At 33.2% G+C, this 13,871-nt stretch overlaps 2 protein-coding genes across 2 annotated transcripts in view; one reads left to right on the top strand and one right to left on the bottom strand.

Moving 5' to 3' along the window:
* Nucleotides 1-212: 212 nt before the first annotated feature.
* Nucleotides 213-13,871, top strand: part of LOC134234049 (uncharacterized) — a 28,477-nt gene continuing 14,818 nt past the window's right edge. The window contains exons 1-16 of the mRNA XM_062716096.1: nucleotides 213-512; nucleotides 1,800-2,008; nucleotides 2,352-2,648; nucleotides 2,786-3,111; nucleotides 5,044-5,177; nucleotides 5,273-5,346; nucleotides 5,443-5,577; nucleotides 5,704-5,880; nucleotides 6,040-6,623; nucleotides 7,126-7,264; nucleotides 7,491-7,699; nucleotides 9,489-9,613; nucleotides 9,737-9,851; nucleotides 10,232-10,276; nucleotides 10,439-10,492; nucleotides 10,583-10,807. Coding sequence (XP_062572080.1) covers nucleotides 336-512; nucleotides 1,800-2,008; nucleotides 2,352-2,648; nucleotides 2,786-3,111; nucleotides 5,044-5,177; nucleotides 5,273-5,346; nucleotides 5,443-5,577; nucleotides 5,704-5,880; nucleotides 6,040-6,623; nucleotides 7,126-7,264; nucleotides 7,491-7,699; nucleotides 9,489-9,613; nucleotides 9,737-9,851; nucleotides 10,232-10,276; nucleotides 10,439-10,492; nucleotides 10,583-10,807 — 3,025 coding nt within the window. The 5' untranslated portion in view covers nucleotides 213-335. The remainder of the gene's footprint in view (nucleotides 513-1,799; nucleotides 2,009-2,351; nucleotides 2,649-2,785; nucleotides 3,112-5,043; nucleotides 5,178-5,272; nucleotides 5,347-5,442; nucleotides 5,578-5,703; nucleotides 5,881-6,039; nucleotides 6,624-7,125; nucleotides 7,265-7,490; nucleotides 7,700-9,488; nucleotides 9,614-9,736; nucleotides 9,852-10,231; nucleotides 10,277-10,438; nucleotides 10,493-10,582; nucleotides 10,808-13,871) is intronic.
* On the bottom strand, nucleotides 11,675-13,837 carry LOC134234052 (uncharacterized). The gene is made up of 4 exons (XM_062716098.1): nucleotides 13,716-13,837; nucleotides 13,394-13,510; nucleotides 13,170-13,230; nucleotides 11,675-12,758 (listed from the first exon to the last, which is right to left on the bottom strand). The coding sequence occupies exons 3-4, from the start codon at nucleotides 13,208-13,210 to the stop codon at nucleotides 12,311-12,313; spliced, it is 489 nt and encodes a 162-aa protein (XP_062572082.1). The 5' UTR covers nucleotides 13,211-13,230; nucleotides 13,394-13,510; nucleotides 13,716-13,837; the 3' UTR covers nucleotides 11,675-12,310.

Genomic DNA, 13,871 nt, shown 5'->3' with positions numbered 1-13,871 from the left:
ACGACTCATGTTAAAGCGCTTGTACGTCTATTTGGAATCCAACATATATATACTATTAGATATTTCTTTCGGACAAGGAAGTAAAAATAGGTGGTAATGTTTTTGAGAACCGGTCTCTTGGACTTCTGTTCAGAGTTTAAAAGCCGATTATTGTCTCTTTAAATTTAACAGTTCTACTGAATTGGTAAAGAAATATGTTTTCCAAATCTTCAAGGCAGGAAGTTTAAAAAGAAAAATCTATGTGTGGAGCTGCGAGTGTGTATTATCCGAATCAGTTTCGATTTGCTGTACGAAATTTTTGTGCATGTCGCCTGTTTGTGAGCTAGAAGCAAGCCATGTTATATGTATATAGACTTTTGTTTTGTTTATGTCTTTTGGGAACGGTGTGTGGAAATGAACCGTTTACAGAGAAATACAAAACAACAGAAGAGGAGCTTGGGAGAGAACTAACAGTTTCCACTAACGGTCGGCTACGGAAAATACTAGACTTAGATGACAAGAGTATCGTAGCAGTAAGATTTATACTTGATTTATTGATATGTTTAACGGTCACGTGATTTTAGATGCTTGGTTCTCGTAATGTGAGTATCGTAGCAGTAAGATATGGACTTGAATTGTTGTCACGTGATTTTTAGATGGTTGGTTCTTGCAATGCGAGCATCTATCAGTATGATTTGAACTTGAATTCATGCGGTTATCAGCTATTTTGTTCTTGTAACAAGCGTTTATGACATTTAGTGCAAAGATATTGTCTTCTTTTTAATTCTTACTTGAATTGTTTTCTAACACACATGTGATTTTAAGGCGTTTTGTCTTTGTAATGCGAGTATTAAGATTTCAACTTGAATAATATGTTTAGCAATCACGTGATTTTAGATCTTTGTTTTTGCAACAAGAAAATATGGTACCTATTGCAAAGATATTGTCTTCTATTTTATTACTTCGTGATGAAGATTCATGATAAAGAATCAACGATAAGTATTTGATTTATACTCAAACATAACCTTCAAATCTATTTTCGGAAAAGTTTGTAGTAAACTTTTCCTCCCCGTGTTTTATGACAGGAAGCTATATACTGTTGTAAATGTAATATACAAATACATTGTATTTAGAATGCAAATCAATTTAAAAATCAACGTATTCCTACAATAAAAAATCAATACCATCACGGATTTACTCTGGTCTTCCATAACCTTCCATATTTTTTCTGATATCATATATATTTATCCTGCAGTTTTTATTTTCTCAATTATATTCTTCATTTTCAATCATCAAACTATGAAATGATAAAACAGCCATTATTCATGCAACGTGAATCAACAGGAAAAGTAATACTATTTAAACTCTTTTTAAACAATTTCTTAAAAACGAAAGTAGATTCTTTATGAAATTAATGAAATTAGAATGAGATTGAATAATTATACATATAAAATCATTTTTTATGGCTTTTCTAGCTTTCAGTTTGGAGGATCCCTTTCTTAAGAGCATAAGAAGGACATTTTTGAATATGTCTTTTATTAACACTATCAATTTTAAAAAAAATCTATTCATGAAATACCTTGTCCCTAAGAGAAGACAATGTTACAAGCATATGAATGTACATACTGATACATGTCGATCAAATTCGAAATTTATAATTTTAAATTATTTATGATACCTGGAAGAACTTACATTTCTTCCTCACATCTTTTTTTAATATATGACTTACGTCAGATTTTTAAAATATATTTTGCACAAAAGTGAATTTTTTTTTTCCTTAAGCATGCGTTTACCATATTCTTTTTTCTCATTTTTTAAAGAAAACATTATGCAGAGATGATTTGATAAAAGTATCTGTTGTCGCTGGGACTTCGGGAAGTCAATGGAGGATTGGGGACGTTATTGTGGGGAGCGCGTCCCTAGGATGTTATCTCACTTTTACGAAGGCGGGGGACGGAGTCCTGGTCAAAATTACATACATTGAGGAAAAAAGAGAAGGGCTCCTGTATATGACAGTAGAAAGTGCCAGGTTAGTATCCTCACTTTAACTGTTAGTCGGAAATATTTAACGTTTTCCAGGCTAGGTTTTTTCACGATTTTGATATTTTACGTGCTAGGAAAAGCAGTAAAATATCTAGCTGCAGAGCTGTAGCTCTCTGTTTGAGAAAATTCGGACATCTGTCTGAATTTTTTCAATCGGAGAGCTACAGTTCTGCAGATATAAAATATTCAAAATTTGAAGACAGCCGGGGAAACTTCAGATATTTCAGATTTTGATGTTATTGATGATCCTTAATGTTTGAACCTAAATTACCTGACAGTACTTTTTTTTCAATTTTAAACGTGGTTAAAGCATATCTATTTTTATATAGCCCATTGGATATACTGGAAGAGGCGGACATATCGGTTCATGTGAGACACCGATCAAAAAGAAGCAATACGAATTTTCTCTCAAACATCTTGGACAGCATCAATTGGGGAGAAAGAACAAATACAACTGTTGAATTAAACCAAGAAAGAAAACCTTTCTCTCTGCTGAAAATGTCTGGTAACCCGGAATCGGAAGTCACGGTATTTAATTCAGCAATCCAGGGTCAAAGTTCAACAGGGACGGAATTCAATTTTACGTGTTCTTCCTGTTTTGGAACAATTGATTTGTCATACCATTTGTAAGTACTGCAAGACAAATTGTTTTCAGTCAAAATGTACCTCAGTTATATATTTTAATAGCATTACATAAATGTTTTTTTTAAACACATCAGTTAAAATTGAAATGAGCTTACACCATCAAAAAATATTTTAACAGAGAAATGAGAATAAGAAGAGACCAAACCACCAACAAACCAGTTATAAACTCCTACCTTTCCCAGATAGAAGGAACGGCTTTAAATAACTATCAATTTACAATTGAATCTCGGAGAGAACTAACTCTCCAATTAGAAAGGAAAATCATGGAGACAGCTCCATCTTTTCTTCAACCAATTCAACTAGAAACATTCAAAAGATTTCCCACAATACACCTGGCGATCAGCGTCCAATCAATGACTACTTTGTCTGCGGATGTGATAACTATGACTTCAAATGAGATAAAGGTCGACGATTCCTTCCAGACCTCGGGAAAATTTGTTGTATGTGAGTAGATATACTCCAAAACGAAAGAAATTAAACAGATTTTCTTTTTTGGTTTTTGATACGAAGAAGCGATTTTAAAAGAAACTACTCTTTGACATTTAAACCAAAAAAAGATGTGTTTGTGATACACTAATGCCCCGTATGGCAGCTGATGGCGCGGTTTGTTTATCAAAATTCAAAATACTAGTAGTTGGTATCCAAAAAGAAAAGATCTTGTCTTAAGGAATAAACCTGTGAAATATGAACGCCCTAGTCTGACGGTTCAAACGTTTTGGTCGAGGTTAAAATTTTTAAAAAGTGGATCAAACTCGTTGGTCAAGATCAAATATTTTATACCCATTGAAAGGTCTTGTCACAGTGCATACACATGTGAAGTATTTACCTAGAACCAACTACTTAAAAGCTATGGGCCAATGTTAAAGTTCCTCCCCTTCAGTGTTTCGCAAACACATTTTGTTTTCATTTGTTCCATTAAATAATCACTTTTTTTGCATTGCACGCAGTAATGCAGATATCTATATACAACTTGAAAAAAAAAATTAATCAATATAATTTTATTTCAATGCAACATGCATATTTTTTTGTTTTAATTAACGGTAACTGTTGTCTTATAAATCGACATTCTCTTTACCACAGTTTACAAAAATGGTACATTTTTAAAATTCTTCGAATATATTGAAAATAAATTATAATTTTTAGGAAAGGGAACTTTGTTTTAAGACAAAAACGATAAACTTAGAAATTTCAAGGACACCTGGAATATTTCAATTTCCTGTAAAGTCAGTCGTCGGTTCTCTTATAAATCTATCCCGTGATCTATTTACAGGCGATACTTTTAATACGTAATCATATTTCATGAGAATAGAATTTATTTTGTTTAAAGTGACGGAATTTAGAATCTTTCAACCGAGTCCTTTTTAGTAGAAGTACATGTAGTATGTAAATATGCACGATATACGAACAATTATATCTTAAATCGTTTTCTGTGCAAAATTATTGATGACTTTGCAAACCTCAGATTGGATTTCATTTAAATACCACTTTGAAAAAAAAGCAGGTCAACTATGAAGTTCTAAATCACCTGTCAAAATACGACAATGCATCGGGGTTACAAGTTTTATGTACTCTATTATTTGAAGAAACAAAACAGTTGTTTAAAAACGATCAATAGCTGGTCATGACGTTCCACCTATAGCATTATGTTTTTAAGTCATCCAAGGTCAAAGTTGACGAAAAGAATATTCTAAATATTTACACGAAAGATTTTTTTTTAAAAATTCACAAACCATCACAGTGCCAGCTAGTGCTTAATTGGCGCAGAAATAACAGGGTTCACGTATATTTTCAGAAGTTTATAAATCTGCAATTCTCAGAAGTTTGAATGTGAAAGATGATAAATTTTTCTCCTTTTTTTGGAGAAAAAAAATTTCAATATTTTTTAGAGTATATTATATTTGAAATTTTTCTCTTAAATTTTTCTAAAATATAATTGAAATCAGCAGTTATTTTTTTTTTTTGTGGAAATTTTATTCAAAGCCTTCCATTTCATTCTAAACAATTAAAATTCGTGTAATTAATTTTGTACATATATCAACAAAACATGCTGCACGATTTTGCTGCCCACAATAAAAAAACAAAAAGTTTAATTTTGATAAATAATAGAGATATGTTAATATTTAATTCTTAAGCCTTCCCCTACCCATCACTCCCCCCCCCCCCTCTCTAACGCTGATTAAATGTATCTTTTAATGTGCTGATTTATTTATAGAAAGAAAGGAAAATAATACAAAAATTAAGCGTTCTTTGATAAAAGGCAAGAAATGCTAATTAAACCCTATTAAGTTTGGTAAATTGTACTGTGAAGCAATGCCACATTTTTAAAGTCACCAGTTTAAGTGAGAGTTTATCTTCTTTATCTTGATCTTTATCTAGCCAATCAGCACAGTCAACACAATGGTCCACCAACAAATCATCTGTCCACATATGATTGGCAGTTTCAACACAGTCCACGTGATGGAGTGCTATCCAACGATTCATTTTCTATTCGTATCAATATTTCTCACGAGGTATGCATGCAAAATGGAAAAAAAATTATCCAATTTAAACTTTTTATATCTACGAAAATTTTTACTGATGTCGTTACTGAAAATGTTATATACAGATTTCCATAAAACCGTATATTGAATGGAGAGAGCGAGATATTCGTTTAGATTTTGGATCACCCTTTACCGTAAGGTTAGTCTTTACTTCTAATTATGTCTAGCATAGATATACCATTTTTAATGAGACAAAAATATAATTGAAGATAAAAAAAACAACTTTTTTTTGTAGATTAAATCAGGAGTTGGATGTGACGTCATCAGTTTCTGACGTATCTCTGTGTACAGATATGACAACTCAGACTACAAGTGCGTTCTCCACAGGAAAGAATTCTTTGGTCGTAGATGCATTTGGGATTCCTATATGGTACTTATAACTCACCTTGATTTAATAAAAATGCACCCTATACTGTCAACTGGTTTTTGTTCAATCATAACTCCCGGGTTATAAAAAAATTTAAGAATTTAGATATAATGAATTTTCTTTTAACAGGGGAGATATTTCAACTTTATCCAAAGCTCAAGTGACAAATTCCTCTTTAATCCAGCAACATTTATTCAACAAATGTCGTGCGAATTGCTTTGGAACTCAACAAATATCTTCGACAACAATAAGCGTCTGTGGTTCAACGGATGACGTAGTTCTTCGAAATTCGTCATCATTTTCTTCGTATGTATACATGATTGAACATTAAATTTTACACTTTCTCCAATTTCTTACGGCATAATTTGAACTAAACATTAAACAGCTCTGCCGTCTGATCTCCATTTTTAGTACAAATTTTGTTCAAGTGTAAAGTGTTATTTCTTTTTTTTTTTTTCAATTAAGGTTACGAAAATTATTTGGGGATTCTATTTTATTCCTGTCGGAGGAATCTAGTGAATCATCGTGGTGTGGATATCCAGGAAATCCTTGCGCCGACTGTGCGGACTATTTTCAAGATGATAACGTCTGCTCCGATAGATACGTCACTCCAACTCTTGCAGAAGTTCTTACAAAACTATCAAAATTAGTTGCCGCTGAATGGTCAAACAGAAAACTTTTGATTCTGGAAGCGTGGGACGAGCCTACATCAGCACACCCGGATGGTAGCCATGGTAATCAGTCCTTGTTTTACACCGGGAGAGCGGCTAGAGTTGCCCTTAGCAAAACCCTTACCAGCAAAGAACCGGAAACCAACGAAGATATATTCCGAAGGTTTCGAGAATTACTCCAGTGTTCCGATGTAGATTTCTTTGACATATTCACCCAAAATTCTGTCGTAGACCTGTGCGTTTCTGATGAATCGGCGTCTTTATTTACAAACCAGGACAAAAAGAGAAAGAGAAGAGCAGTGAAGTCAAACAACATTGCTCAAGTCAACACTTGGAGAGAGGACAAGGACAAATATGATGACCGTTTATTTAGTCTAGGTTGGTTAAAGTTTACATTTGTATTATATTATAGCAACATTTTTTTTACATTTCGATTTGTATGAAATTTAAAGAAAAATACTTTTGAAAATCAGTGGAATTTGCCGTTTAAGTATTTTTTGAAAGGAACATATATATTTTCTTTAAAGATTTTGCAATGGTACTGATACAGGGTATATTTTGCTCCTTTCATTTCCGTCACAAATAGGCAAATTTGAACATAATAAGACAGAGAAATCTGTTTAACTTAACAGTGCCTTGGAAAGTCGATTGGAAATGTGGTAGGGCAAAAATAACCTTATATACTGTAAAATAACTTTTTCATGAGGTCAGGTTTTCGAGGTTTGAGGGAAATAAATAGTTGTTTGTGTGAATTTGATTTCGGCCATATAATTTTATATATCAACCACCTTATATAAAAACAATGAATTTTTTCCCACGAAAATTTGTAATTTCACAGGATTGTATATTTAATGACTCAACACTCTGGTTTATTTTCCAGTTAGTGCAAAAACACTTGGCTCTACTTCGAAGGATTACTTTGGAAGTGGGAAATATTACCCACAGGGTAAAACAGCAGATGATGTGTGTGGACACGCTGATGAAACATACAGCATAGAAAACCTAGAACAGATGCAGAGGTGAGTATACTATCAGTAACGAAAAGTATGTCCATTTTCAGTTTTATTTTTTTTCATCTTTTTTTGTAAATGAATATTACTGTGCTATCATGTAAATCTTTCAACCTGGAAATATTGTTTGGTAGTTTTGCATAAAAGCTCTCAAAAATGTCTTTTTTTAATTTTGTCATTTAAAACATTTGAAATAAAATAAATATGAAACATTTTTTGATCGAACTGTTCACAGATTAGTTCAATATCCGCTACAAAACGTTGAGTTTGAACCAGAGGGACCAAAAACGTCATCTTGTGGAGCCTCAACCCGGGGATGCAATCAGTGCCAGGATTATACGGATGTAGATAATCCCTGGGATTGGTGCCTGACTCGGACCATGAATACTAGAGCCGTAACAAGGTTACGGAGACTAGTGAAATTGGTAGAAGACAATACCCCAAGTAAGTAGCATTTCCCCCTCATGATTGTTATAGCCCTTTCTTACAATGAGAACTGTTGATTGAGAAAATAAGTCGTTATTTTTCTTGATGTCAATGTACGGTCGACAGTGGATGCTAATTCCTCCGCGGCACCTGATCCTACATTTAATGTTTTAAAGGCACTTGTATTGTTTAAATGGATTTTGAGCTTAAATACTGTTCGTATCTCCACATTTCAATTTGAAAATTAACTTCAGTATGTAGCTTTTGTAAATTGTTATCATATAAGTGATCGCATGTCCTTTTTAGCTCACCTGAGCCGAAGGCTCAAGTGAGCTTTTCTGATCACAGTTTGTCCGTCGTCCGTCCGTCCATCCGTCCGTCTGTCCGTCTGTCTGTCCGTCTGTAAACTTTTCACATTTTCAATTTCTTCTCAAGAACCACTGGGCCAATTTTGACCAAACTTGGTACAAAGCATCCTTGGGTAAAGGGAAATTTAAATTGTTAAAATGAAGGGACATATCCCCTCGCAAGGGGAGATAAACAAGAAAAGACAAAAATAGGGTGGGGTCATTAAAAAATCTTCTTCTCAAGAACCACTGGGCCAGAAAAGCTGAAAATGTGGAAGCATCCTGGGGTAGTGTAGATTCTTTTGTTCAAATTTTAAGGGCGGGGCCACAATGGGGAATCAAAGTTTTACATAGAAATATATAAGAAAAATCTATGAAAATCTTCTCAAGAACCACTGGGCCAGAAAAGCTGAAACTTATGTGGAAGCATCCTGGTATAATGTAGATTCTAAATTGTTCAAATAATGACCCCCGGGGGATGTGTGGGGCCACAATGGGGAATCAAAGTTTTATATAGAAATATATAGGAAAAATCTTTGAAAATCTTCTTCTCAAGAATCACTGGGCCATAAAAGCTGAAACTTATGTGGAAGCATCCTAGTATAGTGTAGATTCTAAATTGTTCAAATCATGACCCCCAGGGGAAGGGCGGGGCCACAATGGGGTATCAATATAGGAAAAATCTTTGAAAATCTTCTTCTCAAGAACCACTGGGCCAGAAAAGCTGAAACTTATGTGGAAGCATCCTGGTATAATGTAGATTCTAAATTGTTCAAATAATGACACCCGGGGGAAGGGCGGGGCCACAATGGGGAATCAAAGTTTTATTTAGAAATATATAGGAAAAATCTTTGAAAATTTTCTTCTCAAGAACCACTGGGCCAGAAAAAGTGAAGCTTATGTGGAAGCATTCTGGGGTAGTTTAAATTCTGAATTATAGGAATCATGACCCCCGGGGGAAGGGCAGGGCCATTATAGGGAATCAAAGTTTTACATAGAAATATATAGGAAAAATCTTTGAAAATCTTCTTCTCAGGAACCACTGGGCCAAAAAAGCTGAAACATATGTGCCCATGGAAGGATCATGGGGTAGTGTAGATTTCAAAATGTCTAAATTATGATCAGTGGGGTAGGGTGGGGATGCATTATGTATAACAAGGGTGAAATCTGGTAAAGAACAGAATAGTCAAAGCTTCTCAGGTGAGCGATGTGGCCCATGGGCCTATTGTTTGTGTATCGCACCAAAGATCTGATATTTAAGAATTTTAGGGTGCTATCATCTGACTCCACCATGACACCTGTCCCGCCTCTGATGTTTTGTGGGGGTCCGTTTTTGCTCTTCTCCAATTTTGAATTGTTTGATGGACTTTTGAGCTTGAATGCTGTTCGTTATCTCCATATATTTCATCATTCGGATCGAAATATGATGCGATGAATAATAAGTACATGTATTCTTGTAGGGTCCTCATCTGGAATGACGGACGAAGAACTCGGTGTTTGTCGATCTGGAGTGGTACTGTTTCAGACTCTTGACGAGTGTAAAAAAGAAATGCCAAGCTCAACTACCGACAAAGAAACAAAATGTGTCAGTAATAAATCTGGCTAACCATAGCAGAATTAATTTTATGTTAAGAAATTTAAATCTTGAACTTGTCTTACAAAGTATGCCATTACTAGTACTGCAAAAACTTTTTTATTGCCATTTTAGTACAACTGCATAAAAGAGACCCGTTGCTGCTACCTCAATGACAAAATAGGTTGCATGAAAAACGATTGCTCTGGAGACCAAAGCGCCAGTGTCTGGACACCAATTACATGTAAAGGTATGTTCATTATATATTTATAATGAAATAGGTGATGTATTTATCTACTTTAGGATCCATAAGGCTTTTCCGCCTTTGAATATTTCAACTACACTTTCCAATTCTCTTTATTTTACTTATTTAGTATTTCAAAGTACTCTCTAACAAAGTCGCGGTTGGCTATTTTTCATATAGAATACTCAGTCTTTATAATTCAATTTCATGTTATTGTAGAAAATACTTACGACTAAAAGCAGTTTTAAATTTGAGAATTTCGAAAAAAGTTGTTAAATTGTACTGCTTTACAGGTATACTTCCATTTTAATCCACAACACATATTATTCATTTATCTTTGTTAGAAAAATTCAAATGGTATGCTTTATACAATTATTCCTTTGTAGAACAAAATCCATTCGCTCCTGGTGTAACTATCCCTTCCACTCCAGGTAAATTTTCACCCTTTAAAAATTACTTAAAGTTAATATAGTCTAATTAATAATTTAGACCTTTGAGTCTCTATGGCAAGTAATGTTTTAAATTAAGTTGATTTATACAATGAGTTTACAATGTTGCTCAAATTCATATTCAGCTCTTCCTTTTCTTCCTAGCTTGTAACCAAGGGGACGATTCGAAAATGATTCTTTATGGAAATATATGTTCAGGTAAGAACTAAATTCCTGGAAATAAAATAAATACATTATGCATTTTAAGCACATGGTGGTAACATCATAAAGATTTTTTTTTTCACACAGGCGATCCCTGTCAATTCTTCAGTGGAAAAGAATATCATTTACTTCTCAAAGTGATAATGATATTCGAAGTGTGTTCTGGGAAATGGGATCAGGCTACGATGGATTCAGACATTAAGAACTTGAATGTCAGGGAGGGGAATCTCATGACGTTCTTGTCTTCGTGTATGGGGAGTGACAATACTATTCTCAAAATCCACAACCCGATTCCTAATGATCCAACTATCGGTAAGAAAAAAAAATTAGTAAAAGACTATTAGAATAACTTTTTAAAAATGTTTGATTGCCCTCTATCAACTGCATGACTGGATAAAAGTGGTCCGACTCAAAACTTTTATGACCTCAAGGAAGTAACTTTTTTGTGCGTTATGAAAAAAATTATTTTAAAATTTATCTCTGATGTAAAAATTTTTTTTAAAAAATCTCACCTACCTACCAACAAATTCTTTTCCATCGTGAATCGGGAGAGAGCTCGAGAAAACAAAAATTATTTTAAATGTGACCTTTCAGTATAAACATATTACATGTATTACAAAAATTAACATACATAATTACAGTTGAACATGCCCCTGCGAGGTGATCATGAATAAATCATGATTTTTCTTGAATCATTCATGAATTTTATTCATGAAATATTCATGAAAAGTTCATGAAGATCCTATGAACTTATTATTGGACATTTTATAATCATGAATTTTTATTCATGAAAGGAAATTGATGAATATTCATGAATATTTTTTTTCATGAATAATTCATGAATATTTTTTTTCATGAATAATTCATGAAGAGTCATAAATTCATGAAGATTCATCAGTTCAAGAATTGTCCAATAATAAGTTCATTGCATCTTCATGAACTATTCATGAATAATTAGGTAAGTTTATTCAAGAAAGTTCATGAATAAAATTTATTCATGAACCATTCATGAATATTCTTGCACATTAGGTAAACAAAAAAGCATATTATTATTCACGTTTATTCATGAACATGCAAGAACTCTAATCATACAAAAAATCTTGAAAAAAAAAAATTTTATAGCATGAAAATGGGTTACAAACAAAAATAATTGATATTTAAGCCCATTTTAGCCTCTTCTTTAAAATCAGAAGACACTCTCTTGAAATATAATTTGTATTTCTTGGTATTAAATTAAAATACTATATTGTATTTAGGCAACCCAACTTAATGTTTGAAATCTTTCTCCTTTTTAACAAATCAAAAGCATTAAACAAAGGCAGATCATATATATAACGAAAACTAACAGCTAAATTCCAAATGTTTTCCAATTTCCGTATTTTTATAACAGCAAAATATAAGATGTATTTTAAACTACAAATTTGTACAAAATACGAGGAAATCATAGAGTAAACAGGTCTGTAATTGTCTTAGGCCAAAAAAAACAAAAACAAACATTGTTTCCTGCTACTAGCCTGAAAAAAAATTGGGTAGGTGTAAGTAGGAATACTATTTCTTTTTTTTCCAGTAATATTTGTTGAATATGAACTATTACATTAAACGAAATTAAAAATGTCATTGGTCAATATTATGGTTAAAAATAATTAGTGTTGTATGAAAGTCCACATTTAAACCTTATATTTCATGAAATACCACTTGAATATATATTATTTTTCAATTTTGAATGAGGAAATTTCCGATTTTTTTCTGAAAACTAAATAAAAACTTAAGGGTCGTGTGCAAAGTCTAGTAGCAGGAAACAAGACTATTATGGCCTTACCGCTTTCTCTCTACCTTCTGAACGTTTTGTACTTTATCTCTCAAATCCCTTCTACTAAAATCTGGGAAGAGTTCATACACTATGTTTTCGAGAGTGCGAAACCTGTCTTGATTAAGAGGGGGGCGGGGTCCTCCTTCTGAACACTTTACTGTTTTTTTCCCCGAAATGGAGCATTCCTTAATTTCACTTTTGGTAAAAAGTGTATTCAACAGCAAAACAACAGCGTCTGTTGCTTTGAAACATTTTTTAGCTGAAGAAATCAATTCAGATCGTCGCACTGAACCATTGTTTGGGAGAGCAATAGTTTCATCATCTGACGAATGATCATCACCGTTTCCATTGGGTGCAGATCTCTCTAGATTTCGCACTCTTTTTCTTAGTTTCTTCACCTCTGATTTCAGGTCATCCACTTCCTTTCTCATCTCTTCAAGTTTTCTCTTATCCCTAAAAGAACAGAGATTTTCTGAAAATTTCCCATGAAGACATATTTTACATTTCAATGAAACAAATCTTAATCAGTTATAAACAAGAAGTCTAGAGCTAATGCTGACTCAAATACCCCCTCTCCCTGATGTGAATATACACTATCATGTTGATATACACAAATTCAGTTATGAATAGATGCACAGTTTAAAAGGAAATTAACATGCAATTTGAGCAAAAATAAGTTCCAACATATAATGCCTCAACAAAGTATATGCTAAAATTTCAAGTATCAGCAATGAATACTTTCTGAGAAAACAGCGATGAGAAATCTGTAATGTATTATATGGATTAACAAAAAGTTGACACCCTATTTTCACAAAAATGAACCCCACCATATGGCAAAGAATGCGTTAACATAAATGTACTAACCTGTTTTTGTTTAATGTCTTTCTTGACAGAAATGTAGGCATCCCATCTTCGCCATCACTTTCTGTAGAAATAAGTGCCTTAGTATTAACACAGAAATGAAAAATTTTCAGGCAATAATATAAATGAAAACAAAAGGATTTTTTTAAAAAGTGAAATCATTAAAATATATTGGTGTAGAGAGAACATTTCAAGGGTTCAGATATTCATTAACTCACTTGATTTACCTGTATTAAGTGGTGTGGCAGGTGGCGACTCACTTTCATCAGAGTCGGGAGCTGGTGCTGTCTTTTTAGGGGTTAATCTAATATTAGACTGTCCGAGTCGTTTGCTTGAAGAGGATGCTATTTAATAATATCACGAGTTAATATTTATCTATTTTCCACAAGTCATGTTATGAATAAGGTTTTATTGCAATTATATTACAATTTTAAATTATTTATATCAGGGTGAGCACCAGTAAACTTGTTTGGATCTTGTATTAATTAAAGAAGTCAGTGCAGAGAGAGGATGCAAACATTTCAAAGATTAATAGATACATTAACTCACCTGATTTACCTGTATTAAGTGGTGTGGCAGGTGGCGACTCAGTTTCTTCAGAGTTGGGAGCTGGTGCTGTCTTTTCAGGGATTAATCTAATATTAGACTGTCCGAGTCGTTTCCTTGAAGAGGATGCTATTTAATAATATCATGTGTTAATATTTG

The sequence above is a fragment of the Saccostrea cucullata genome, unplaced genomic scaffold (assembly GCF_032062105.1).
Source record: "Saccostrea cucullata isolate Sc308-1 unplaced genomic scaffold, CSIRO_AGI_Scuc_v1 ctg4860, whole genome shotgun sequence".
Lineage (NCBI taxonomy): Eukaryota > Metazoa > Mollusca > Bivalvia > Ostreida > Ostreidae > Saccostrea > Saccostrea cuccullata.
This window is presented reverse-complemented; position numbering and strand designations above follow the sequence as displayed.

Coding starts and splice junctions, on each gene's coding strand:
- LOC134234052 (XM_062716098.1), bottom strand. CDS start 13,210: ATGCCTACATTTCTGTCAAGAAAGACATTAAACAAAAACAG. Junction 12,759..13,169: donor AAGACATTAAACAAAAACAG/GTTAGTACATTT, acceptor CTGTTCTTTTAG/GGATAAGAGAAAACTTGAAG.